Source organism: Sturnira hondurensis, unplaced genomic scaffold, assembly GCF_014824575.4.
Source record: "Sturnira hondurensis isolate 20B ecotype Veracruz unplaced genomic scaffold, ASM1482457v3 Scaffold0005563, whole genome shotgun sequence".
Lineage (NCBI taxonomy): Eukaryota > Metazoa > Chordata > Mammalia > Chiroptera > Phyllostomidae > Sturnira > Sturnira hondurensis.
This window is the reverse complement of record NW_028078194.1, coordinates 4,904,667-4,930,245: the sequence shown is the minus strand read 5'-3', so window position 1 is coordinate 4,930,245 and position 25,579 is coordinate 4,904,667. Positions and strand designations below refer to the sequence as shown.

General features: G+C 42.8%; 1 protein-coding gene across 8 annotated transcripts in view; it reads right to left on the bottom strand.

Annotated features, from left to right (window-relative positions):
• Positions 1–25,579, bottom strand: part of PDE6C (phosphodiesterase 6C) — a 48,324-nt gene that overhangs the window by 13,988 nt on the left and 8,757 nt on the right. For 5 of the 8 annotated variants that reach the window (XM_037047380.1, XM_037047378.1, XM_037047377.1 and 2 more), the window contains exons 2-15: positions 19,101–19,253; positions 18,904–18,993; positions 17,823–17,963; positions 15,743–15,817; positions 14,711–14,775; positions 14,542–14,608; positions 13,015–13,062; positions 11,578–11,727; positions 10,936–11,079; positions 9,733–9,801; positions 7,721–7,867; positions 7,386–7,493; positions 6,476–6,585; positions 4,566–4,653 (exon numbers count right to left, since the gene is read on the bottom strand). In XM_037047380.1, the coding sequence (XP_036903275.1) occupies positions 4,566–4,653; positions 6,476–6,585; positions 7,386–7,493; positions 7,721–7,867; positions 9,733–9,801; positions 10,936–11,079; positions 11,578–11,727; positions 13,015–13,062; positions 14,542–14,608; positions 14,711–14,775; positions 15,743–15,817; positions 17,823–17,963; positions 18,904–18,993; positions 19,101–19,232 (1,434 nt within the window). In that variant the 5' untranslated portion in view covers positions 19,233–19,253. Of the gene's footprint in view, positions 1–4,565; positions 4,654–6,475; positions 6,586–7,385; positions 7,494–7,720; positions 7,868–9,732; positions 9,802–10,935; positions 11,080–11,577; positions 11,728–13,014; positions 13,063–14,541; positions 14,609–14,710; positions 14,776–15,742; positions 15,818–17,822; positions 17,964–18,903; positions 18,994–19,100; positions 19,254–22,730; positions 22,874–24,138; positions 24,449–25,579 lie in introns of those variants that run through there. The other 3 variants (XM_037047381.1, XM_037047379.1, XM_037047382.1) reach the window with 3 other exon arrangements.

Here is a 25,579-nt window from a genome sequence, read left to right as displayed (position 1 = left end):
AGGCAGGGGTGGTATAAAAAAGCATAAATAGAATTATCATACGCTTTGTAAAGAAGTGTTTTTTTTAGTAACAAAAGGGTTCTGTTATTTGTGCTCAGCAATTTATTTTGTCATTTCTGCAGTACGCTGTAATATTAAAATGTTTATTCTTACAAATTTGACTAAGTTTTTCCAGCTATTCACTCAAGTTAAAGGGTGGGTTTCTGTTGGGTTAGACTATGGGTGGTTCTAATTCTCAAAGCTGTGAATCCCACTCTCCTGGGATGTCAGGATATTTTAGGTTGAAGTCTCATAATATGCAAAACAAAGTGTCATGAGTCGTGTCTACAAAATGCTGTAATGCTAGATGAATCCTAAGAATTTTCCTTATTAGAAAACTAAAGGTTTTTCAATGAAGCAAGCAAAATATAACCAAAGACACTAAAATAGAGAACAGGCTGACAGTGACCAGAGGGGAGAGGGGAGGGAATTTCAGGGGAAATAGAGGAGGGATTTAGAGGAACCTATATAAAGGACACATGGACAACAACTGAGAAGGGTGGAAATGGGAGGGAGAGGGGAGCATGGGGGGGATGGGATGGGAGTAATAGACAGAAAACTGTACTTGAAAAATAATTAAATAAAAAAATTGGAAAAAAAGAAAAATAAAGGTTTTTAATATAAATACTTATATATAAAAGTAAGTAAATAAAAGAGTTGTATTGTCTACAGATGATTATAGGCTAAAAATTTTATTTTTTTCAGCATTCAGTTTGCCTGCTTATAAAAGGCTCTGTGACTGCATTGCCTAGCAACTCTATTTACAGGCCTGAAAAGTCTGCAATTAGTAAGTTGAATAGCATTGTAGACAGGTCCTCGCCAAGGTGGTAAAGATACCGAGATGCAATATGCCTTTTTAGAATAATAAACCTGTATATAGCCATTGAAAGCAGTTCAGACTGCAGAGCAAATAACATTAAAAAAAAAAGACGGAAAACCACAACTTGTATTATAAACTCCTCAGTCCCAGAAGGAGAAAATATATGAGACAGGAGGAGGCTTCCAATGTTAACCATTTAAATATTTGGCTGTAGTTTTTAAACATATTTTCCTTTAGTAAGTAAGTGTAAAATTAAATAATAAAAATAAGAATATATTTGACATAATCTGCCTGTGTTAGCACATCATCATTCGGAATTACAGAAAATTCTTACTCAAAAATATAAGATTGTCTTAACCAGTAAAACAAAAATTCATAATGAACTGAGTAATTAACAATTTACTCTTCCCTCTCTGAATCACTTTTAATTGTGCTTTCAGTTCTCATAAAACAGATACTATCATTTTTACGGTCTAAATCCTACTGCAGGGAGAGGTTCTGGCTATGCATCAGAATTACTGAAGTTTTTGTTGAAAATGCAGATCTGCTGGACCCCACCTCAGGAGCCCAGTGAGTGAGTTTGACAAGAAGCCCAGGATCTGTTTCCAGCAGCCTGCCCACCCCGCCCCATTAAATCAATGGTTGTGACGCAGCTTGTCTAGGTCCCCATGTCTCGGCGCTGCATCAATCATAGGCTATTAAAAACACACGCCACTCTTTCTTTTTTCCATTTTTGTGCATGGTCACTGTGCCTCATAAATCTTCACACGTGGCTTTTCATTACCTACAAAATTGTAGTGTTATCTCAAAACGTGGGACATAGTCCTGTGTATTCCTTCCCCTGAGCCTTTAATAAAAGATGATAAAAACTGAGAAAAACGAGTAATGAGCATCTGCAATTCTAAATAAGTTCTCTGCCGTGACAAAATAGTGTTCCCCTCTGTCTAGTAAATTGTTTTTGGTTTGGAAATTTCTCAAGTGATTTTTTAAAACTACAACTAGATTATATCCATAACTTTTCCACAAGCCTATGTACCCCTTAAATAAAATTTTCTAAAGTATATTTTATTGATTATGCTAGTACAGTTGTCCCATTTTTTTCTCCCCTTTCTTCCCCTCCACCCTGCACCCCCTCCTACTAGCATTCCCCACCCTTAGTTCATGTCCACGGCCTGTACATACAAGTTCTTTGCTTCTACATTTCCTATACTATTATTAATTTCCCCCTCTCTATTTTGTACCTACCATTTATGCTTCTTATTTCCTGTACCTTTTCCCCCATTCTCCCCCTCCCCCCACCACTATTACCCTCCATGTGATCTCCATTTCTGTGATTCTGTTCTCGTTCTAGTTGTTTGCTTAGTTTGTTTTTGTTTTTGTTTTTGTTTTTAGGTTTGGTTGTTGATAGTTGTGAGTTTGCTGTCATTTTACTGTTCATATTTTTGATCATCTTCTTTTTCTTAAATAAGTCCCTTTAACATTTCATATAATAAGGTATGGGTGATAATGAACTCCTTAAACTTGACCTTATCTGAGAAGCACTTTATCTGCTCTTCCATTCTAAATGATAGCTTTGCTGCATAGAGTAATGTAGCTTGTAGCTCCTTGCCTTTTATGACTTCGAATACTTCTTTCCAGCCCCTTCTTACCTGTAAGATTTCTTTTGGAGAAATCAGTTGATAGTCTTATGGGAACTCCTTTGCAGGTAACTGTCTTCTTTTCTCTTGCTGCTTTTAAGATTCTCTTCTTGTCTTTAATGTTAGGTAATGTGATTATGATGTGCCACAGTGTGTGCTTCCTCAGGTCCAAGTTCTTTGGGACTCTCTGAGCTTTCTGGACTTCCTGGAAGATTATTTCCTTTGCCAGACTGGGGAAGCTCTCCTTCATTTTTTTTTCAAACTTTGGAAGTTTTTAATTTCTTGCTCTTCCTTTTCTCCTTCTGGCACCTCTATGATTTAGATGTTGGAATGTTTCAAGTTGTCCCAGGGGTTCCTAAGTTTCTCCTCATTTTTTTTTTTGAATTCTTGTTTCTTCATTGTGCTCTGGTTGAATGTTTATTTCTTCCTTCTGCTCCGAACTATTGATTTGAGTCCCAGTTTCCTTCTCATCACTATTGGTTCCCTGTATATTTTCCTTTATTTCACTTTTCATAACCTTCACTTTTTCCTTTATTTCGCAACCCTATTCAACCATTTCTGTGAGCATCCTGATTTCCACTGTTTTGAATTGTGCATCTAACAGGTTGGCTATCTCTTCTTTGCGTAGTTCTATTTTTAGAGTTTTGATATGTTCTTTCATTTGGGCCATATTTCTTTGTCTTGGCACAGCTGTTACATTGTAAGGGGTGGAGCCTTAGGTATTTGCCAGGGCACAGCAACTCATGTCACTGGGTTGTGGCACTGTATGTAGGGGAGGGGTCTGAGAGGGAACAATGCCACTTGCTCAGCTCTCATCCCACTTTCAGTCACTTCCCCTGCTTCCCACAAGCAAATTGAGCCCTTCTGGTGCTGATTCCCAGGTGGGTGGTTTTGTGTAAATCTAGGACCCTGTGGGTCTTTCCAAGGCACTCTATTGTGAGCCTGAAAGTTTCTCCTGCTGCCACAGTCCCCACAGGTTTTTACAGCCAGAGGTTTTGATGCTTTTCCCCCCCTAATGCTGTAACTCTGGGTTGCATGGTCTGTCTCACTCCCCAGGTATTCCTCCCGGTTTATCCACATGCAAATGTGGGACCGCCAGGCACTGCCTCACCCACCTGGTCCTCCGGCTCTTGCCTTCCCATGAGTCCTCTCTGCCGTGGCTGCCCCTCTCTGCCCCTCCTCCTAGTCTGGATGAATGTTTCTTCTATAACTCTTTGGTTGTCGGACTTCCATAGAGTTTGATTTTTCTGGCAGTTCTGTTATTATTTTTAAAAAATTGTTGTCCTTCTTTTGGTTGTGTGAGGAGGCAAAGTATCTACTTATGCCTCCATTTTGGTCGGCAGTTGGGAACATATTTCTTCCTTTTTAAATAAAATTGATAAAGTGAAGATCAACTACCTCCCTTAGTAGTACATCATATGTGCAAATCAAAGCGAATTCAATACCAAGGTCAAAGCCACTTTCTGCATAAAGCTATCCCTGATCCAATCCCTCTTCACCCCTATGCTCTGCCCATTTCTGAATATGATGCCTCCCTCTGTAACCCTCAGTGACTCACTGATGGTAGTCGTCTCTCTCACATGCTTATTTCATGCCTCCCTCCACTACCAAAGCTTGACTTTCTGCAAGGTACAGACCATGCCCTACAGGAAGTGCCCATGAATGAAAAAGAAACTCGGTGGCTATGTAGTGATTTTTCCTTTTTCTTTTTAAATTTTATTTTTCAATTGCAATTTACATTCAGTATAATTTTGTATTGATTTCAGGTGTGCTGCTTTTCTTCTTTATATTTATACCTCCCCTTTCACATGCCCTATACAGTTTCCCTTCTTTTTCCACAGACCCACAGAGATTCTGTGACTTTCCATGGCCCTTTTGTCCCCTATCACAGTGACTTCCAACTAGGTTGTTCAAAAACTGTTGCAATATAGCAATTTCTATCAATTGACTTTTATGAGGTGTATGCGGTCAGCCTTCATAATTCAAGGCCATCCTCTTTCCAAGCATTTTCCGTGGGTTAGCATTTTGGCCCAGAGCTTATGAGCTGCCCTAGGGAGAGGCTCACGTACCTCGTCCTTCAGTAGAGTTTTACTGTACTCCAGGTGGTGCCGCTCCAAAATAGAAGATCCGTGAAGCTTTGCTAATGGAGATGTGGATCTAGAAGGAGAAGAATAGGCCACGATTTTAGCTGTTTAAAGATTATGCATGTGTCCATACAATATAGAATCTTTACTATCTGAGGATTTTTTTCATTTCTTCTCTCTCTTTCTCCCCTAATATCCATGAAATGGTCAGAAGTTACATATCAAAAAAAGATTTTTCAGATTTAGAAGATGAGAATATGCTCTTTAAAGCAACTTCTTTTTAAACCCCCCTAACTTGTAGAATGCATGAAATGGTTGAATTGTTTAAACTTGGAAGTTTGAGTTATACCCTGCATCAAAAATCTTTGTTCCCCAGAGCTCATGGTGGTAGAATATGACTTGCAGAACATGTAGCAAAGCTGTTGAAGCCGAGAGATCATTTATAGAGAAAGTGTTCATAAAGAATAAACTATTCGTATAAATAAAGCATAGGGAATATGGTCAGTAATACTGTAATAACTATGTGTATGGTATTATACGGGTACTAGACTTATCAGGGTGATCACTTTGTGAGTTATATAAATGTCTAATCCATGTATTGTCTGCCTGAAACTAATATAATACTGTATGTCAACTAGAAGTGAAAAATTTTTTTTAAAAATTTAAAGAGAGAGGAAAAAAAGAATTTCTAGGAACCAAAATGAAAATCACTATAAAGTAGCATTTCTTTCCTCCTCAAAGACAGTGAGATAAATTCAAACTGAAATTTCCTGTTTGAGCCCGACTGGCGTAGCTCAGTTGGTTGAGCTTCATCCTGCAAAGCAAAAGGTTGCCTGTTTGGTTCTGGTCAAGGCACACGCCTGGGTTGCAGGCCCAGTCCCCCGTTGGGACTTCTGTGAGACTCAACAGATCGATGTTTCCCTCTCGTTCTCCCTCCCTCCCTCTCTCTAAAAATAAAAAACAATAAAATAAATTTTCTGTTTGTTAAGTTTGGACCACAGATTTATGTAAGTGGGGACCTCAGTCTTCGGTACCCTTTCTTCAGTTCTTTCTGTTTGAGGAAAGGGAGTGACATCAAAAAACAAAAAGGTGAAGAAAAGATGAAGAGAGGCTAAGGCCAAAGGTTTACCTCAGTAATGTGGAGCTGTTGTCTTAGAAAAATGGAATAAACATTTTTAAGAATGGAAGCCATCATAGAGAAGTTTCATTTTATTTCAGAAAGAATGAAACTTTACAGAGGGGAGGAATCATTAACAGGTCGGCTAAACAAAATACTCTGCTTCGGGATCAAGTTCTGACTCACAGTCAAATGCCTATTCTGCGTCCGCACTGGAGATTTTTTAAAAAAATAAATAAAGCAGAATTTCCATGGAAAAGTGTATCTTTAATTCCTTTGGGTCTAAAAACACCAGCCAAAAAAGGCAACGGGAGCTGGATATCCACCCAGTCTCCAAGTAACACCTCAAAGATTATTTATTCATATGCAGGAGAAAATGTACTTTTGCATAAAGAGATCAACTAGACATTCATACATAGTTTAACTTCACCTCATACATAATGGGGCAAATTAACATCACAGGTCTGTCGATGCGAGGCACTAAGGAGTACGCAACACCCACACAGAATTCCTACTCGAACCTTCCCCCCTGAGTCTGGCAACCTGGAAACAATCAGACAAGCCCGACTGAGGCGTATTCTGCAAAACGACTAGCCCAGGCTCTTCACAAGCATCAACATCCTGAGAGAGACGACAAGGTTAAGAAATGATTCCAGGTTAAAGGAGATTAAAGGTATTGAGAACTAAACCTGGTCACAGGGTGATTTTCATTTATCCTCCTCTTAAATACCGTCAAACGTCGCAAGTACATGTTGACACTGCACGTGCGTTCACTTACTTCATCTGATACAGGTTATTGGTGCCTCTGTGGTCAATGTCATGGCAGAAGGCAGCGGCAAGCATGGCAAAGGCTTCAAGATCTGTATAGTATTTCTTCAGCCTTCCTGTCTAACATATATATAATATAGACTTAATAATAGTATAATAATATATATGTAATTGGATTGTCGTTATATTTAATAACAATATAATAATATAAAAATATATTTAATTGGATTGCTATACCTCTAAAGCATGTGCTGTGAGGCCTGCCTGAAATGAAGGAGGGAACCTGCTGTATTTTTAGAGCAAGTTGCTTTTATTTCTTGTTCATAACTTGAACAAGAGATAACTTGTTCAATCTATGAACAAGCGACAGCTCATTCTAGGCAATGACAAACCCCAGCAGGATGAGAAGGGGTTGAGGGGATGGATGAGAAAAATAAAGGGATTAAGTTGTACAAATTGCCAGGTACAAAAGCAGTCTTGGGGAGGTAAATTATAGCATAGGAAACATAGTCAATAATATTGTAATAACTGTGTAGGGTGACAAGTGGGTGCTAGATTTATCGGGGTGACACTTTGTAGGTTATATAAATATCTTATCACTACGCTGTACACCTGAAACTAATATAATATTGTATATCCACTCTAATTGAAAATTTGTTTTAAAGACAAGCCATCAGATAACTGAAATGTCCTTTAAGGAGGTAATTGATTGTCCTCACTTAGTAAACTCAAGATTTCCTTTAAAAGTGATAATCCAGCCAAGTGCCCAGGGGCCCCCACAGAGTCTGGTATCATCTATAAGGGAGTTCGGGGCTTATGGGACTGTGTCCATACTTTCCAGAATGACTGATCTAAGCTGATAGGCCATCTCCAGTTCTCTCTGTGCAGGTTTATACTGACTGACAGTGCTCTGTACCTACCATCAGCAAAGTGAACATGGTCTGCCCCACATTGAACCCGTGCCGCCAGTTGTGGTAAGTGATGGGACGGTACCCTTTTCTCACGGTGTACATCCATCTGGTAAGAACCTGTCACCAAAAGAAGATAACACCATTCAGACTTTGGAACAGAATGCTAAAGTTTAGAAGGTCTGTGACAATCTTATCGGTTGGTCTTGTTTACAGAGGTTAAGCTGATGTATTCACAAAGTTAATAATAATTTAAAATCCAAACTGAAGTTAATCTTTTAAACCACAGGAAACATTGGTGAAGAACAGCTGCAGAATCACCCATTATTTTACATAGTCCATCTAACCTCTACGGGTACTTTGAATTTCTCCACCACGTTTATTTCAAAAAACAGTCGTAGTCCGCACTTAATCAGTTCATGCTCTGTAACGGGGAAGTCACTGAAGCAGAATTCATACAGGTCTAATGCCTTTGGGTCTGGCAGGTCCTCCTTCTGTTCAAATAAAGACAAACTGTGTCAGATTGCATTCCTCTGTTTCCCCTGTAGTCTCACACATCTACCATTGGGTGTGAAAAAAATTGCAATAAAAAGACACTGTTGCAATCCACTGGGCCTTCATGTGCCCAGCACTGGGTTCTGCAGTTTGCATGAATTATCCTCACGACAAACCTGCACAGTTACCCCAGTGTACAGATGGCAAAACTGAGACTCAGTTATATCCAGAAAATTTCCAATTTTCAAGTAGTGGCATTCAATTCTAATTTTACTCTAATAGCTCTTTTCTTTCTATGGTGTAAAATAAAATGTTTGGTCGCAGCAGCTTTACCCATTTTCAGTACTCAAATTCTCTTTTTTTCTCTTCAGGAAATATTCAGTAAACCGTAAATGATCGTTTAATTCAGTTCTACCATATTTTCTTCACATGCTCAGAGATGCTTTCCCGCGAGACTGTGGGATCATGTCTCTCTCGTTTGCTGTGGTGTCCCAGCACCTGCAGTGCCTGTCCCACGGTGGGGTATTCAGTACCATCTTGGTGTAGAAAGCAGCACATTTACATCACAGATTGTGAAGAGGCAGAGGACAACAGGAGGAGGCAGCTAATGAAGGAAATCAATCTGAGACTATTTCAATTTCAGTCAAATTGTTTTCAAGTTGTTAAAATTCAAGGTGTAGGGGCCTCAGCTTTTAGTTGGTATCCTAGAAGGGCTCTACCCACATAGTTAGGTCAAAACTGAAATGAACCATCCCTGACAAAACCTAAAACCAACTTTATTCACTTGTCAGAGGAAAATCTAACCCTCTTTGCAGAAAGATAATACTACCCAGAGTCCCTACAAGTTTTTATGCACAGTATCCAGTTAAAAAAAATAGGAAGCATGCTTTAAAATAATCAAATGACTGAAACCCAACAACAAAACTAGACAGTAGAACCAAACCTAAAAATGATTCAGGTATTGAGGTGGAAATTTTTAAATAACTGTGATAAATAAATTCAAGAAAATAGAGGGAAAAATAGGCAAAACAGATAAAATAATGAAACATTTTATTTTTTAAAATATTTAATTATTTATTTTTAGAGAAGGGGAAGGGGGGAGAAAGAGAGGGAAAGAAATATTAATCAGTTGCCTTTGGCACGTGCCCCAACTGGGGACCAGCCCACAACCCAGGCATGTGCCCTGACTAGGAATCGAACCAGCGACCTTTTGCTCTGCAGAACTGTGCTCAACCAGCTGAGCCATGCTGGTCAGGGCAAAATGATGAAAACTTTTTAACATAGAGTTGGAGTATTTAAAAAAAATTAAATGTACATTCTAGAACTGAAAACACTTACCTCTGAAGTGAAAAAATGATTGGGTGAGTCTAACCATAAACTGTGGAAATGAGTGTGGGTGAGTTTAACAGTAGATACAACAAAATACAGAATTAATGAACTGGAAAATAAGTTAATTTCAACCAGAAATAATAGAGATGGCCTGATGACCATCAAAAAGGAACTGAATTCCTCCAGGAACCAGAAAAGAAGCTAGTGATGGCCATGATAATTAGGCCTAGAAGGATCCTGTCTTCTGGGGTGGCCACGGTGTAATACAGTTATTCAAATAAACCAGGCCATGACATCTCTAGAATCTGTGCCTATTGCCATAGTCTAGTTTAGCGTGATTCTAAAGTATCCGTGTTGATTGGACTGTAGGGGACAAAGAGGAAGATAAGCAAAGAGTAGAAGTTGATTCTTTGAAGAAACATGCTTTCTTTTTAATTTTGAAAGTTGCCAAGGAAGAAGAAACTCAATATTTATTTGAAAAATGGGAAAGTGTGTCCTATTCCAAAAGTGTTAAGAATAGAAGTAAAACACGTACCAAAATTGTGATAAGTTGTTTTTCTTCACAGTCTTCAATTACATCTATATTTAACTTCTCTTGAAATTTCTACAAGATAAAAGCAATTGAGGTGTGAAATTGCTGTAAAGGAGATTTGTTTCTGATTCCTCTGCTCTTAAAATCACTTAAAATATGTTTTAAACATGCTGTGATGAGTTTCATGGCAAAGATGCATTCTGGGTACAAAGAAGATCTAATACACCTGATTATAAAGACTTTTCTCTGAGAAATAATCTAATCTAATTGATTTCTCGATTCCCCCAAAAGGTAACACTAGGGGAGAGACAGAGACAGAGAGAGACAGAGAGAGAGAAGTAGTTTGTGTGTTGTTTTTGTTAATTTAATTTATCTTATTAATTTGTTAATTAATTTTTCTTTATTCTTCCCAGAACTTCTTATCTTTAATATCTCAAATTCTCAGTCAAATTCTCTTAACTCTCAAATCACTCAACAAAACCAAAACCAACCCCCCAGAAAAACCCACTCAGCAAAACTATACCTATGCATACACTCTAAAAGCTGGGCAATTAGAACACTGTTAGCAAATATCTCCTTGCTCTCCCACCATCCATGATGTAGGTCTTGGCCATGTTTGGCCAGTAAGTAAAGACTTGAAATGTGCTTGCACAGTGGGTTCGCTCTGTTGCACTCTGTTGTGTTCATGAGAAGAACACCTATCAGGGAGCAGCTGATCAAGAAAAAAGAGAGAGACAGAGCAAACCAAACTCACAGCTTGAAGCCAAGCCCAACCAAGATCTATCAAAGGATGGTCAACCCCCAAATGCATTAATGAGAATTAGATGTTCATTGTTGGAACCTGCTGAGATGTTACGGTTGTCATGCACCATTACATGGCAATAGCTGACTGATAGAGTTCCTTTCCTGGAAATATGTTTTTTTTTTTTCTTGCTAACACACTTGAATCTAGATATTACTACTCAAGCACCTACAGACCCAGAAGCTATTTTTAACAAAGTGCTATTCCACCAAGCAGCCTGGAAGTCCAGTCAGGGTCTACATACACTGGGCCACCCAAATCTTCCCCTAACCCCTCCTTTGCCTCTCCTCCTTAGCTCAGGACTAGACCTCTTCTCATTAGTCAGACCTCTGGGTAATGTGGTGAATTCCAGAAGCCCTGGTTAAATGCCACCTAATGTCCAGAGGACCAAATTCCCCACTTACCAGAACAGACTTGATTTCGTCCAGAGTGGCTTTAGTCTGGTGCACGAGCATTTCCTGAGCAATGTCCTTTCTATTTTCTAGCTTATTCATTTTCTCATAGGTATCCGTATTTAAAAGAGACCAGCCAAGAAACTGTGTGAGAGTCTGAAATGTATGAATGTGATTCGATTCTCTAAAATTAAGGGAAAATTGACTTGAAAGCAACAACAATAATAATAATTGTCCCAGACAATAAAGTGGACTAAGCCCTTGATTTCCAAAGAGCACCATGTGCCCTGAATACTTTATTAGAGGAGAAAAATTATAAAAATCTAGTAGAATAAGCATGACCTGAAAATCAGAGAGAGAGAGAGACAGCTGGGGGTGAGAGCAACAATAGAAGAGGGAGAAAGGAAAAGAGAAACCTTCTTTCTCAGTTTCCTAGTACTGTAGACAATTTTGATTAAGCCCAAAGTTCATACTTGAGTAAAAAGTGTTGCAGTTCACAGAAGTCAGGAAAGAGGGAAATGACACAGTAACACACTGGCTGTAACCACGAGTCACTCATATCTTAATTGCCCTTCAAAAATATCATTCCAGAATAACAAATAATTATGTGTTCTCTGTTATTCCATGAATTTCATTTCCCTCCATTGCACTTACCTCAGTAATGTGTTCATCACACTCATCAAAAGGTTTCCCATCCTTCCTGTTGTAAAATGTGGCTACTCCCACAATGTCGTCTTTCTTGTTGACAATAGGCAGGGACAAGACATTTCTGATGACCCAGCCAGTTTCATCTACAGGTCCTTTCTACAAACAAGCAAGGCATGTGGCTTATTTTTTAATTTTGAAAATATATATAGACTTACAGGATGTTGCAAAAGAAATGTACAGAACGGTCCCATGTACCCTTCACCCAGTTTTCTCAATGGAATATCTTGTGTCACTAGTACAGTATCAAAACCAGGAACTAGACCTGGGGGCCGTCCATGAAGCTTACTCAGATTCCACCAGCTTTGCATGTGCATGTGTGTGGCTCCATTCAGATAATGTGCAACCTCCACTAGAATCAAGACATGGTACTAACCCAGCACCACGAGGCTCCTTCGCCTCAGCCCTTTGTAGCCACCACTTCCCACTGAGGTTATTTTCAATTTAAAGAAAGAATAATCTTTGGGTGTTAGATACACACTTCGCATGTTGTGTCAGAACACATCTAGGATTGTACATGTGATTAAGTGTACTAGAACCAAGTGCCTATTGGTAACAGCCCTACCCTCTTCTCTTTGTCTCCCCAGCCTGAGGATAAAGAGAAGCACTTACCTCTGTGTTATCTCAGTGTTTCCTGTTCACCTTTTCTGTCCTCCAACACCTGTTTAACTAATCCTGTATATTACATTCTTTCTGTTGAAACACCTAGTGGGGTCTGTTTTCCTGGCCGATCCATCAAGGTAGTCTTTTGTTCTGTGACGCAATCTACCTAGTAAACATCTGTCAAGCCCCTGTGATGTATCAGGACCTGGGCTAGTTGCTGGGAACAGAAATGGATAAATCCCAGGCCCTAACCTCAAAATGACAACAGTCTAGTGGGGATGCAGACACTAATACTTAGGAGTGTTTCTCAAAGTGTAACCCAAGGACCACAAGCAAGATTTTTTTTTAGCTTGTTCCATAATCTCTGGGCATGCATCTTGAATAAGCTGCCGGGTGATTCTGATGCCCTATGAAGTCTGAGAACCATGAGGTGCCACCTGCACAGTATGCAGCTAAGCAAAGGTAGCTGGGCACTCAACACACCACATTGTTCGCTCTTCAGCCTCCCATAGGTTTATTTGGTCATCCTCTGAGGTCCAGGGTAAGCCCCACCTCTGCCACAAAGCCTTCTCTAACTTTTTTCACCCACATGGAACTTATCTCTTTCAGAATCTCAACAGCATTTATAGCCTGGACCATACAGTTTAGCATTTAGGTATTTTCCAAATGCTTCAGAATTTTTTTTGTCTCTTACACAGACTATGGGGATGGAGGGGGTGGGGACAGTGCTGCTCCCCTCCGCCCCAGCACTGAGAGGCGAGGCCTGGCAGAGGGCAAGGTTACCTGAAATGTGAAGTATTCATCTGCAGGGGCATTCAGCATGTTACATATCTGTAAAGCGACAGGAGACAAAGGCTCTGAAATGTCATGTGATGAAGCCATTAAGCCCACAATGAAGAAAGAACAAGAAAAAACCCATGAGGTGTGAGTGACTATTTCTTCCATAGGTCGTAATGGCTCACAAGTGAATTACCATATTTTGCTGTGTATAATGCAATTATTTTTGTGGGAAAAATAAGGATGCACATTATACATAGGTATAATAATTATATACCATGGGTATAATAATCCCATGTATAATGTGCACAAAAAACATGGGTGTGCATTAACCAACCAAGTCAAAATACGGTATTTGCATTGGACCTTGGGTAGGCCAAATTTGCTAACAATGCATTGAACTCAGCTTGTCTTCCGCTAATTAATTAAGTCACTGGATGACATTTAGCACTATCTCTGCTCCTTCCTACTTTCCCAGCTTCTAAGGATTCTTCTTCCAAATTCAAAGCAACTAAATGAATGAACACTGCCAAAAACACAAGGGCAACACTAAAGAAAAAATATGCAAATAAATGCTATGAATATATATCAGAAACTTGGATCTGAAGGAGGAAGAAATAAAAATGCCAACATAAAGAAATGTTGAAAGCATCAAACACTTTTGCAGGGAAGAATTTTGATGCCCAAAAAAATGACACAGATCAAGAAGCCCAACTCGGGAGAAAAGTCAGCCATGAGAAGGGAAGAAAATGGGAAAGCTATCGTGACCCTGTCCTCTGGCCTTGAGACCTATGGGACCTCCCAGAGATCTCTTGTTCCTACGTCTGACCTCTCAGCCAGACCTGCCCTACTGTCCACCTGACCCCACCTGGCAGACCAGGGCAAAAATCATCACTTCCTTTATCAGTGCACTATATTCTGCATTGCAATCAGTGGCAAAGTTCTCTCTTTATGTATTTTTTCTCTTTTCCAGTAATCTTCCATGCTTCAAGGGGGCTATACTTGAGATCAAATTAAACCCAGCATGAACTGTGCTCATGAACTCCCAAAGGACTCTGAAACCTGTGGGGCTGCAGAATTAAAAGCGGGGGGCCACTAGGTGTGTTACATAGGTGAGGCTGTTATTCATTGCACTGCATGGTACTCACTTCATGGAGACAGTGAGGAAAACGTGTCTTTCTAGTCTTTGTATCATGATATATTGTGTTTCATTCTAAACAATTTGATTCTGTCTTAGGAACACTATGAATGGATCGGTTTTCCCTTTTCTTACTGGACGCTGAAAAACTAAGAGCGAATGTGCAGCCTCATTTTATTAGTGTGGAGGGCATTGGGGAACAGGTTGTTATTATCTTCAGTCCTGGCTCTAATTTACATCCCTACCCTTGTTTTTTTTCCCCTTTCTCTTTTATACCTATTTCTATTTTGTGTTCTACTGCTTTATTTGGTTATTGAAACTTAAATCCTTTTTGTGTACATCTCTTATCTAATGAGTTTCATCCAATATTATTCAAGATTTGTTCAATAACTTACAAATCCATTTTCAGCAACATATGTTGGCAACCCGCTAACGAGAGTCCAGTGGTCCGCGGGAGGTGTCCTTGAGGAAGATTAGGAGAAAGGAAATCATTCCGATACAGAGAAATGCACTTTGTACAAAAATAAGATGGCAACTCCTGAGCTGCTCTATGACAATACTCACAGAATCACTTTGATATCTTCTTTTCCATGTAAAATGTAATCAATAATTTTATAAAAGATGATTTCCTAGGAGGAAAGCAATTATGACAATAATCTTATTTCCCCCCAAACACTTGTCATTGATAACCTTATACTAATAAGACCTTATTTCCCAACCATTTCTCTGCAGAACATAAATTGCAAACTGCTCATGTTCTGATTATATAAGCCTGTAATAAAACTAGAAATATTACCAGTCATTTATCTACATGAACAAGTCTGTTGAATTAAATTGCAAAAGTTGAATTCACCCAAACAACTTTTAGAGGGAACTTGCTTTTCCCTTAACTAATTCCTCAACTTTCCCGAGGTATCTGACTGATGACTTTAGGGGAACCAATTATGTAATTCCTCAACCTTGGTCAATGTTTTCCCTTCCCACCTGAACAGTGAGCACCTACCCCGCTCCAGCACTGGCTTATCTGAATGGAGGCCTGAGAAACAGGGTTCTGTGGATGTGTTGAGAGCTATCCTCTCTCTTCTTTGGACAGATAAAGAGCCTGAGACCTGGACAGGTTCTAGCCTGTTTCCTTCCCTTTCCTGTGTGCTGGGCATACAGTGGTGAGCACAGTCCTGCCCTGTGAAGCGCCCAGTCACTGGGGAAGTCAACCTAACCCAACCCTTCCCTAGAAGTCCAGTCCAGCGTGTCAGAGGAAGGATCTGGGCACAGAACGTTTCAAAAGCTCTGCAAGTGGCTCTGATGTGTCCCTCCCTGTTGACAACAACTGGCCCCAAGCTGTGGCTTGACAGAAAAAGAAACTGAGAAGTTAAACAACAAATCAAGGCATGGGCCGTGCAGCCGGCTTGGGGCAGAGCTGGGCCCGGAGCTTCAGACTCCCTGTGCAGTACTCTCTCCTACCCCAAGGTCCCACAGAAAGCTGCAACCAGATCCCGGGTGTTCTCGGGCCCATGCTCTCTCGTCTGCACGTGGCTGCCTCTGCTTTAGCACCTGGCACCAGGCACCGATGTCACCGAGGAAGAGGTTTGCACTCACTCTGCCGTCCGGTGTCTTTGGACCTTTGTAAGGCTCGACTTCTCCAAGCTTGATTGGCCATTCATCGTAGAATTCCTGGAGGCAATTCCATTTAAACATTATTTTTAAAGAAACTGTCCTATGACTGACCACGTCTTATATGAATTTCATGGTTTGCATATTTTATGTTACTTTATGATTCTGGAATTTTAGAACTGAAAACGATCTGTCATCCCCAGAAATGCTGCTTATAGGAAGCCGTGACTATGAACAAGTCACTTAACCTTTCTCATCGGTAAAATGGGGATAATAATAGAATTTATACCCTAGGGTCATTGTGAGGACTAAATGAATAATGCACACAGAGTGCCTACTCTGACATGCAGTTATTAGTACTCAATAGAGAGCAGCTCCTTTACTGATAATTAAATTAAGTCTGGATAGGTTAAGAGGCTGGGCCAAGGTCACAAAAATAGCCAGTGGTGTTGGTTGCCTTTCTTAACGTTCCATTCTCCCCTCTTCCTTGCTAACGGAACCTGATTTCATTTGGGTATCAGGTGGTAATCTGCTCGGGGGTCATGGGCCCACCACAGCCCACACGTGGTCTGTGTAGGTGCCTCGGACTTCTGTGAGGGCGGGCATGTGGCCCAGTCGTGGGGAATGAAGACAGAGAAGTCTGCCAGGGGACTTCTGGGGAAAGGCGTCCTCAGATGGAAGGTGATGAAAGTGACATTTGCAAGATGTTGTAAAGCAATATTGTCCATGAGTTGTATTCAGAATATGCAAAGAGTTCTTAAAATTGAAGAATAAGAAGAATAACCTATAGCTAAAAAGTGGGCAAAAAAAATCTGAACAGATGTCTCACCAGGGAAGGCATACAGTTGGCAAGTAAGCATAGGAGAAGAAGCTTCCCATCACTTGTCATCAGGGATTTGTAAATTAAAACAATGAGATACCACTACACGGCCATTGGAATGGCTAAAATCCAAAATACTGACATCACCAACTGCCAGCAAAGATGTGGACCAACAGAAACCCTCATCGATTGCCAGTGGAAATGCAAAATGGCACCGCCACCTTAGAAGACAGTCTAGTAGTTTCTTAAAAGCTGAATGTAGTCTTAGCATATGACCCAGCAGTAGCCCTCCCTGGTACTTACCCACAGGCATGGACAAGTCATGTCCACATAAAAACTACACCTTATTTATAATAGCCAACATTTGGAAGCAACCAAGATGCCCTCCAGTAGATGAATGAATAAACTCTGGTGTATCCAGACAATGAAATACTACTCAGCATTAAAAAAAAAAAGTGAGCTATCAAGCCATGGAAAGATGTGGGGGAAACTTAAATGCATATTGCTAAGTTAAGTAACCCAATCTGGAAAAGCTATATGATTCTAACTATGGCATCATGAAAAAAGTAACTATAAAGGCAGTGAAAAAAAAATCAGTGGTTGCCAGAGACTTAGCACAGGGAGAGGGAGGGAGACTAGATGGAGCACAGGATTTTTGGTGACCTATTCTGGCAGCACAGGATTTTTGGTGACCTATTCTGGGTGACACCGTGATGGCAGATACATGATACTGCATCTGTCGAAACCCAAAGACTGTACAACACGAAGAGGGAAGCTGGACCCGAAGTGTGAACTTCAGTTAATAATACTGCATCAGTATTGATTCATCAATTCTAACAAATGCAGCACATTAATGCAAGATGTTATACTAGGAGAAATAGATAATAGGGAAAACTGGGGGGTGCCGGGAAGGGAAGAGAATACATATGGGAACTTGCTGAACTTTTGTGAACCTAAAATTTCTCTTAAAAAATAAAATCTATTAATTAATATTTTAAAAACACTCATTGAAGACACAGAAAACTAGAAAATGGAAAAGCCAAGATTCTTGCCTAGATCTTTTTTTTTTTTTTGCTCCAAAATGCATACTTTTTACCTCTGTACCATGTTTTCTTGACATTGGTTCTTGTGATCTATCACAACTAATATTTACATGGTGTATCCATTTCTTAATCGATCACATTTCATGAGAGATGTGTTCTACGGGAGACTTTAAGCCAGAAAAGCGTCTGGAACAACAAGGACCTTCTCCTTGGTCGCGTCCAGCAGTCCAATGGAGTAGCGCTCACAGTGCAGGTACGTCCGGACTGTGTAGAGCACTTTGTGGAACTGTCGCTCAACATCCGTGAGCTCTTCGAACACTTTGTTGGCGGACCACATAAGGATCTGAAAGTAGGTTTTAAAAGGAAAACTGTCGGGACAAAATACGCTATGAAAAGATAGAGCCTTCACCAGGGGGTGCGTCAGATAAAATGAAGCTGTGCCACTGGGCAATGCAATTCCATTTCTGAACATGTCCACGTCCAACCAACGACCGATTGATTCCCTGCGTGGGATGATGAAGAGACCTTTGCAAGGCTGTGGGCTTATGAAAGAGGATAAGCTACAATTGGTTCCTTTGTCCAAATGTTTTGGCTTCAAAGGGCAAGTGACCTAAAACTGGCAGCAGAGACAGTCCCTGGGCACCCGAGCTCCTGCTGACCCTCACTGGGAGAAAGCAGCATGCCTCCTTCCCCGCACCCTGAGCTAGTCAGAGGTAACCCTACCTGGACACTTAGAACGGGAAGGGGCCTTGAAAGCCTTCCATCCAACCCCCCTCCCACCATTGTACTAATGAGGACACTGAGGCTCAGGGACTGGTTCAGACTGAGGCATCCTGGCCACCCATGTTGTTCTTTATACCTCTGGCTCGGGGAGGAAACAGACTCCAGAGGAATGAGTTGCTCCTCAGAGTAATACCTTCATGTACCAGGAACTGCTAACAGCTTTATGTAAACTAATTTACCTAATGACTACTTAATCATCACAAAACCCACGTGGGGTGGGTACTATAATTATCATTGTCATCTCATAGATGAAGAAACCATGACTGCCTGGGATGGAGACTGAAGCAAGGCACACCAGATGCACATACACCTGGGAAGGCAGGCGGGTAGGGATGGAAAGTCGGGGCAGACTGTGAAGAGATAGCTGGGACTGAAGTTTGGAGATCTGCTCCATGTGTCTGAAACCCCCATGAGGGCAAGGAGGGGTCTGGTCTTGCTGCCGATGGGTCCCTTTGTCAGGACAGGTGAGAGCAGAATGATTAATGTCACTTTCCCTTTACCTGGCTTCTTCGGGATTCAACGCTGTACAGGTAGTTGGTATGATGAAGCTTTAGGATGACAGAAACAAAGGCGAGGTACTGGGAAAACACCTGCAGATGACAGAGAAAAACAAATAGATGTGACACCTTTTGGGGGGTATATTGTATAACAAATAAATTTCCCAAGCCTCCGACTGGACGCCTAGGGTTAGCATTACCTCTTCATCCTGTTTGGAAAACTCAGGTGCATTTACTTTGTTAACTGCCATAACCACAGCCAGAACCTCCTTGCCCATCATGACTGGGGTTGCCAGCAGGTTCCTAGTGACATACCCGGTGTGTTTGTCCATGAAGTCAGAAAAGTGGCTGTTCTGAAAAACACATTCACGTGTTGGCCAAAGCAGCACAGAACCACAGCACGCAGATCTAGGAATGGCAGCGGGTCCTTCCATCTCGTCCCAATTCTACCCCCGTGCAGCGGTCCTGAGAAAACATACCCCCATCCCACCGCCGCCCCATCCCATGATTGCGCACAACGAAACTGCCCCTTTCAGAGTGAGTGTTTCCCAGCTGAGCTGCGGTCTATCTAGGTTAGGCTGAGATCGGGCCAGGAGGAAAGAAGGTGCTAAGAGAAAGGCAGGAAAAAACTGAGGGTTACAGTGAACAGAAAGTGTGTGCTGGGCAGGAGAGCATAGCTGGGGTTATGGGCATATTTCAAAGAGTTCTCATTTTTTTTAAATTTTCATCTGACAATACATTTATTGATTTTAGAGAGAAAAGAAGTTGGGAGAGAGAGAAAGAGAGGGAGGGCTGGGGAGAGAAAGAGAAAGAGAGAAAGAGAAACATTGATTGGTTGCTTCCTGTACACACCCTGACAGGGTATCAAACCTGCAACCATGCATGTGCCCTGACGGGGCATGGAACCTGTCAACTCCTGGTGTACAGGATGATGCTCCAACCAACTGAGGAGCCACCCAGCCAAGACAAGGAACTCTTATTTCTAATTACAAAAGTAAAATCTGCAGTTGACATTAGAAAACCAGTATATTATAACAAAGAAAAAGTGAGTAATCCCCCAAACTACCAATGTTGCCTGAGGAAATCAGTGTTAACTGCTTGGTATGTCTACTTCTACATCTTGCTCTGTGCTTGGACAAAGGCTTTTCTTTTCTGTTTTTATAAAATTTTCCTCTCTGATGGTGTACACTACTTTCATCATGTAACAACATTGTAGGGACATCCCTCCAGACCAATGCCTGTGGGTGTGAATTTACCTCCCAGAGTCTCGTACATCCCGCCGCAGTGTGGGCGCTCCCTGGCCCACTCACTGTCCTCTACTGGTCAGTCTGTTTGTAGCATTCTCCTCTGCAAACAACGCAGCCCTGCTCATTCTTGCTCTTACGCTGATGTGATGGGCTTCCCAAAGTAGAAATTCTTTTTGCTGGGTCCCCAGGTACGTGCAGTTTTTACTTACACAGATTACTTTTATGAAAGGTTGGAATTCTTACTTCCCCTGGTCACATGTGAGAGGATGACCTTCTTACCAGCACCAGATTCTAACCAGTTGTTACGGTTCTACCAAGCTAGTGTCTTTCATTCATAGTTGTTTTCTCTCTTTAGGAGAGAGGAAGTGGACCTTTCCTGATACAAACTTCGTGTGGCAGGTGCAAGAGATGATTCGAATACTAACCACAGGAAGAGCAGAGGGATGAGTTTGGAGGGGTGTGCAAACCGAAGGGCTTCGGAAGAAGGTCAAGGACGGCTGTTACCTTGCTAGCAGTAATTTAGAGGGATGCTTCCTCATGGGTATAGGCTCCGCCTTCTGGGGGCCTTACTATCTCCTCTTTGAACCTGAGCCTTCTTCAATTAGAGCTGAACTTTCAGCCTAATTCTGAGACTGAATGGCCAAAATTAATATGGCATTGCTTTCCCGCGGTGTATTATTTTCACTTCCTCATGTTCATGGTGCTTCTAAGAGCAGCACGGGCCTCGGAAGCTGGACTCTGTTCAGTTTCCCAACGGAAAACAGTGAGAGTCACTGGTGCATAACTTATGGGCCAGAATTCCCACCAGGGAACACGGGCCGCTTGGTCAACCAAACCCGCAGCTGGGCTCAGAGCAGTTGTCTCTGGCTTTGCCTCCAAATCCCCTGCAGATAAACACAGGCTTGCAGAGCTCACAGCAGACCCGTAATCCTAATCTCCGGAAGTGGGGTCTGTCTTCCGAGGAATCTGCACTTTCAGTGGGTGAATCACCCCCGTGGAGAATCCCTGGAAGTGGGACCCTTCACAAAGGACACGTGAGATGTCCAGGGAGGCGGATGCAGGCCTCCACCACCCGCCCGCCCCTGTGTGCTTTCCTTACCTTTCCCAACATGGAACTGCACAAAACCGCTATATATTTAGGAGGCAACACCGCATAACGGTAAAGAAGGTTCTGCAAATGGTAATAATGACATGACCTACTGTCTAGAATCCCCTCTGTGAAGACAGGGGTATCAGTTGAGCACTTAGAAAATTGTCTTGACGTAAAGTGGGTGTTCAAAGAATACGAGGAGGAGAAACCTGAAATTTTTAGTGGGCCTCCCTTGATGAAAAATGGTTCTCTTTTACAATTACTATTTTGCATCTAGTTCTAGTTTCCCTAACCACTTCTAATCGCTGAGGCATTAGACACTCCTAGCTGATGTCAGCCTCCTTGCCTGCGAGCACGCTTCCTTCTGGGGGCCCACACTCTGCCCCACGCCCCCAGAGGCACATTTCTTTCCTGACTACTTCATCTGTTACTTCTCTCTGCCTCCCGTAGCATCTGCCCTCTCAGGCCAGGACATCCTCAGAATTAGGTTCTTTCTCTTGACCCACAGCTTGCCCAGGCCTGCTCACACCCGGTTTTCCTCCTAACCTGTCACTCACTACAGATCACGATCACCCCCACTCACGCAGCCATCCTGGGCACTGAAGGGATAAGCAAAATGCCAGACATACACCCCATGGGATGGAGTCAGCATCTCCCGGCTAACACTTCACTCCGCTGCTTCAATACTGGATGCTAGTTCATTCTAGGTTCTGCACGCAAGAAAGCATGCTCACATTCATTTGGCTGGTTTGAGTTTGAAAATAGAATGCCTGCTTATTATCCCATCTGAAAACCCTGGATAGACTCATCCATCAAATCACGGGGGCGGCAGGGGCAGGGGCGGAATGTGGCTTTCTGCTTTTTTATTTTCACTAGCTCAAATGATCCTTACTGAAGTTTGTCTGAGTAAACTCTGTATTTCTCAAACGCACGAACTCCCTTTGATGGTCCTTCTTCAAAGGAGCTGATAAGAGCAACCAGAGAGAACACTGTTTAGAATAGCGGGCGGCCTGGGTCCCTCACCCAGTCACAGCATTGTTAAGTTCTGATTAAATCCCATCATCCTTTGGGAGCAGGAGTCAGAAAGAGGGAGAGCAGGATGAGAGAGGAGGGAGAAAAGGGAGCTGTAAGTGTCCTGTTAATCATTGGAAACTTAAGACTTCTCCGAGGCTTCTTTTTTAAATCACAGTCAGAGCGAGAACCGCCCATCCATAGTTAATCCACAGCTTTCCCAGTAGAAAAAGAAATGATTAACTTGAAAAGACTATCTCTCCGTTTCCTGTTATTCAAAGTTTTTCTGCCTTTACCTTGTTTTAAAAACAAGCAATAACCATTGGCCGAGTTTTGTCCACCCACACCCAGCCCTCCCAACCCTCTTTGGCATAAAGATGATGTCATCATCTTTATGAACCAGGCACTCCCCATCCAGCTCATCTGTACATTTGGGTACCCGTACTCCTCAGGTGCAGAAACTCAATCCACCGCACAGCTACCTTGTCTCGGACCTGAATGTCCACCCAGTGTGTCTGATCCCGAAGCTGCCACCCTGCACCATGTGGCTTCCTTGTTACGACTTGAGTGGACCCCCAAGGTCCGGAGTATCCAGTGCTGCCTTGGTCTGGGGGTGAGAAGTCCTCCCCTCACCTGTGCCCACACAGCCACCAGAGAGAAGTCGTGTGTGGTCAGCGGGGCGGTGAAAGAGGAAGGCCTCCGAAGGCCTGAGCTGTGGTCCCAGACCCACCACGTCCTGGCTAAGTGACCGGGAGAAGATTCTAGCATAGACAAGGTGCAAAAGCGCCTTCTGCACAGGGTCTTTGCCAGCATCAGGTGAGATTAAGAATGAAAAAAATCTTTAAAAATTGCCAAGTGCAGTGGAAAAGGTGAAGAATTAATAGAAACTTTGTTTAAAACATAGGTTTTCAGCAGCTTTCTCTTTGCAGATTTTGCCACAGTAACTGAAATGTGAACCTGCAGAGAACAGACTGGTGGTTGCCGAGGGAATGAGGGTGGGGAACTGGGTGCAAAAAATAAAGGGGTTAAGAAGTGTAGATTGGTAGTCATGACATAGTCACAGGGAGTGAAGTGCGGCCTAGGGAAAGCAGTAGATAATGCTGTAGTTGTGTGTGGTGCCAGGTGGGTACCGGGAATATCGAGGCGATCGCTCTGTAAAGTACACGGTTGTCTAATCGCTGTGCTGTACACCTGACACTAATACAAAATAACACTAAACGTCAACTGTAACTGAAAAATAGAATTTTTAAAAAACTATTAAAGAGAACATACAAAAGGAGAAATACAGCAGAGACTCGGGGTTTAACGAGGGTGGAAGGAACACTGGGCAGAGGGAGGCCTCCATCCTCATCAGCCCTTCGTGCTCACCTGCCAGACCACGGGTGGGGGGAGAGATGCGGCTCCCGTGCCCCCAGCTTCCTGTCTGCCCGAGCAAAGAGTTGGACTGACAGCTCCAGGGGCCGTTTCCATCTAGTGTCCCACAGCTGATCTGAAGTTCGCTTCCTCCTCTTACGTCTGCTCGCCCGAGAGATGAATGATGTCCAACACTGGCTGCGTATTAGAACCGCCTGGGAGCTTTCCAAACACGCTAGTGCCTGCACCCCAACCCCTGGGCCTATGCAACTGGTCTTTTGAGAATCTCAGATATCGGTGTTTTTTAAAGCATTCCCATTTTGATTTTAATGTGCGTCCAAAGTTGAAAAGCACCCCTCTTGGGGGGAAACATGCTTAGAAGCAGCAGACATGGAGAATAAATGAAACCCGTGTTTCCCCTCTGAGCTCAGGAGGGTGTCAGTCTTCAGCAAAAATGTTTCTGTCCCACCAGAACCGCCAGGAGTCCTCAGGAAAAGGGAGGCCAGAGAGGAAAGACGCCCACCCCCCTCCATTTACCGCCCTGTCCACGGAGGGCGCTCACCATGGACAGCAACAGACCAAGGCCACCCGATCTTTTAACCAGCTCCGTTCTGTCATTTTCTCCTCAACACAGAGAACTGGGTTCATCAATAAAATATTACAGTAGAAGTCATTTTACCCATCTCTGTAAAAAAAAAAAACTTTCAGAAAAAAAATCTTGCATGTCACTTTCTTAAGTTTGATGCCTTAGTAATTTTGGAGATGGCCTCAGTTGGAGACTGGCTAAAAGCGTATTTCCATGAGAAAACAGCAGGGGATGTGGGGACAGCCTCCTAACTGGTGACCAGAGAACTGCGCCCTAGGGCACACCTGGGCTTAGTCACCCAAAGCTGCACCACTGGTGGACCTCACACCTCCGGAAACCAGCTCAATTCCCCAGAGGGGGTTGGAAAAGGACCGAGGACTCCCTGTGCCCAGCGGCAACCCTTGCACCTGAGAGCTGCCGGTGGCTGTTTGCCGAGTGTTGCTAATGTTTGACAACTCTGCGCCTTCTGGACCCCAGAGGCCCGCCTCCCCTAAGCAGCTCCAGGAGGCCCCGGAGAGGATTATCCTCCCCTTCCAGCTGGCCCCTCCCACGCCAGCAATAAGTCTCCGCACAGAAAGCACGTCGGGAGTGGTTTTCCATCAACTCTGTGACAGCATAATCCAGCTTCCCCCTTTTCTTAATATTAATAGCAAAGCAAAATAATGGGACACGTGTAGAAAAAGGCCTGGCAGGAGAAACTCCAGGCTGTTGCCTATAATTATTGCTGAGGGGAGGGACTGGGGGTGATTTGTATTTCCTCCTTTTTATGTGCCTTTTGTCACTTTCCTAAAATGAACACGCGCTGTGGTGGTGAGGAGGAGTCAAATGTTCTGTTTTAAAAGAAGATAACCCTCTGTGCACTATCGGCCTCAGGAGGGCCCAGCAGCCCCACTCGCCAGACTGGAATTCATTCTCGGTGGATCTGTGTCACAGGGGGCTGGGACGGCCAATGGCACTCCGTCGTCACCCAAAGTCACATGTGTAATCATCTAAATCTGAACTCTCAATGGTATTGCTTTTCTTTTTGCACATTTAGCCTATAGGTGAAAGAATTCACTTGTGAGCCAATCCACCCCAAAGAAGAGAGTGCTGTGGGTGAGAGGCCGGGGGTGGGGTGGGGGGGTGCAGTTCCGCGTCTCACTAGCGGGAGGCCTGCTTTGCGGTGCTGCTCAGAGCACGGGCAAGGTGTGAGGGAGGAGGTGTGGGCTGTGCCTGGCCCACGCAAGTTGAATTCAAATGGAACTAGGCATCTTATATTTTTTCTTGTCTAAATCTGTCAGCCCTGGACCTAGGTGCTCCTCTTCCCCGCTGCCCTCACTCCCCAGGTTAGAGCCAAACCAATGCCACAGGATGGCCCCTGGACCCCAGGTCTGCCTCCCACTGTCCCTCCAG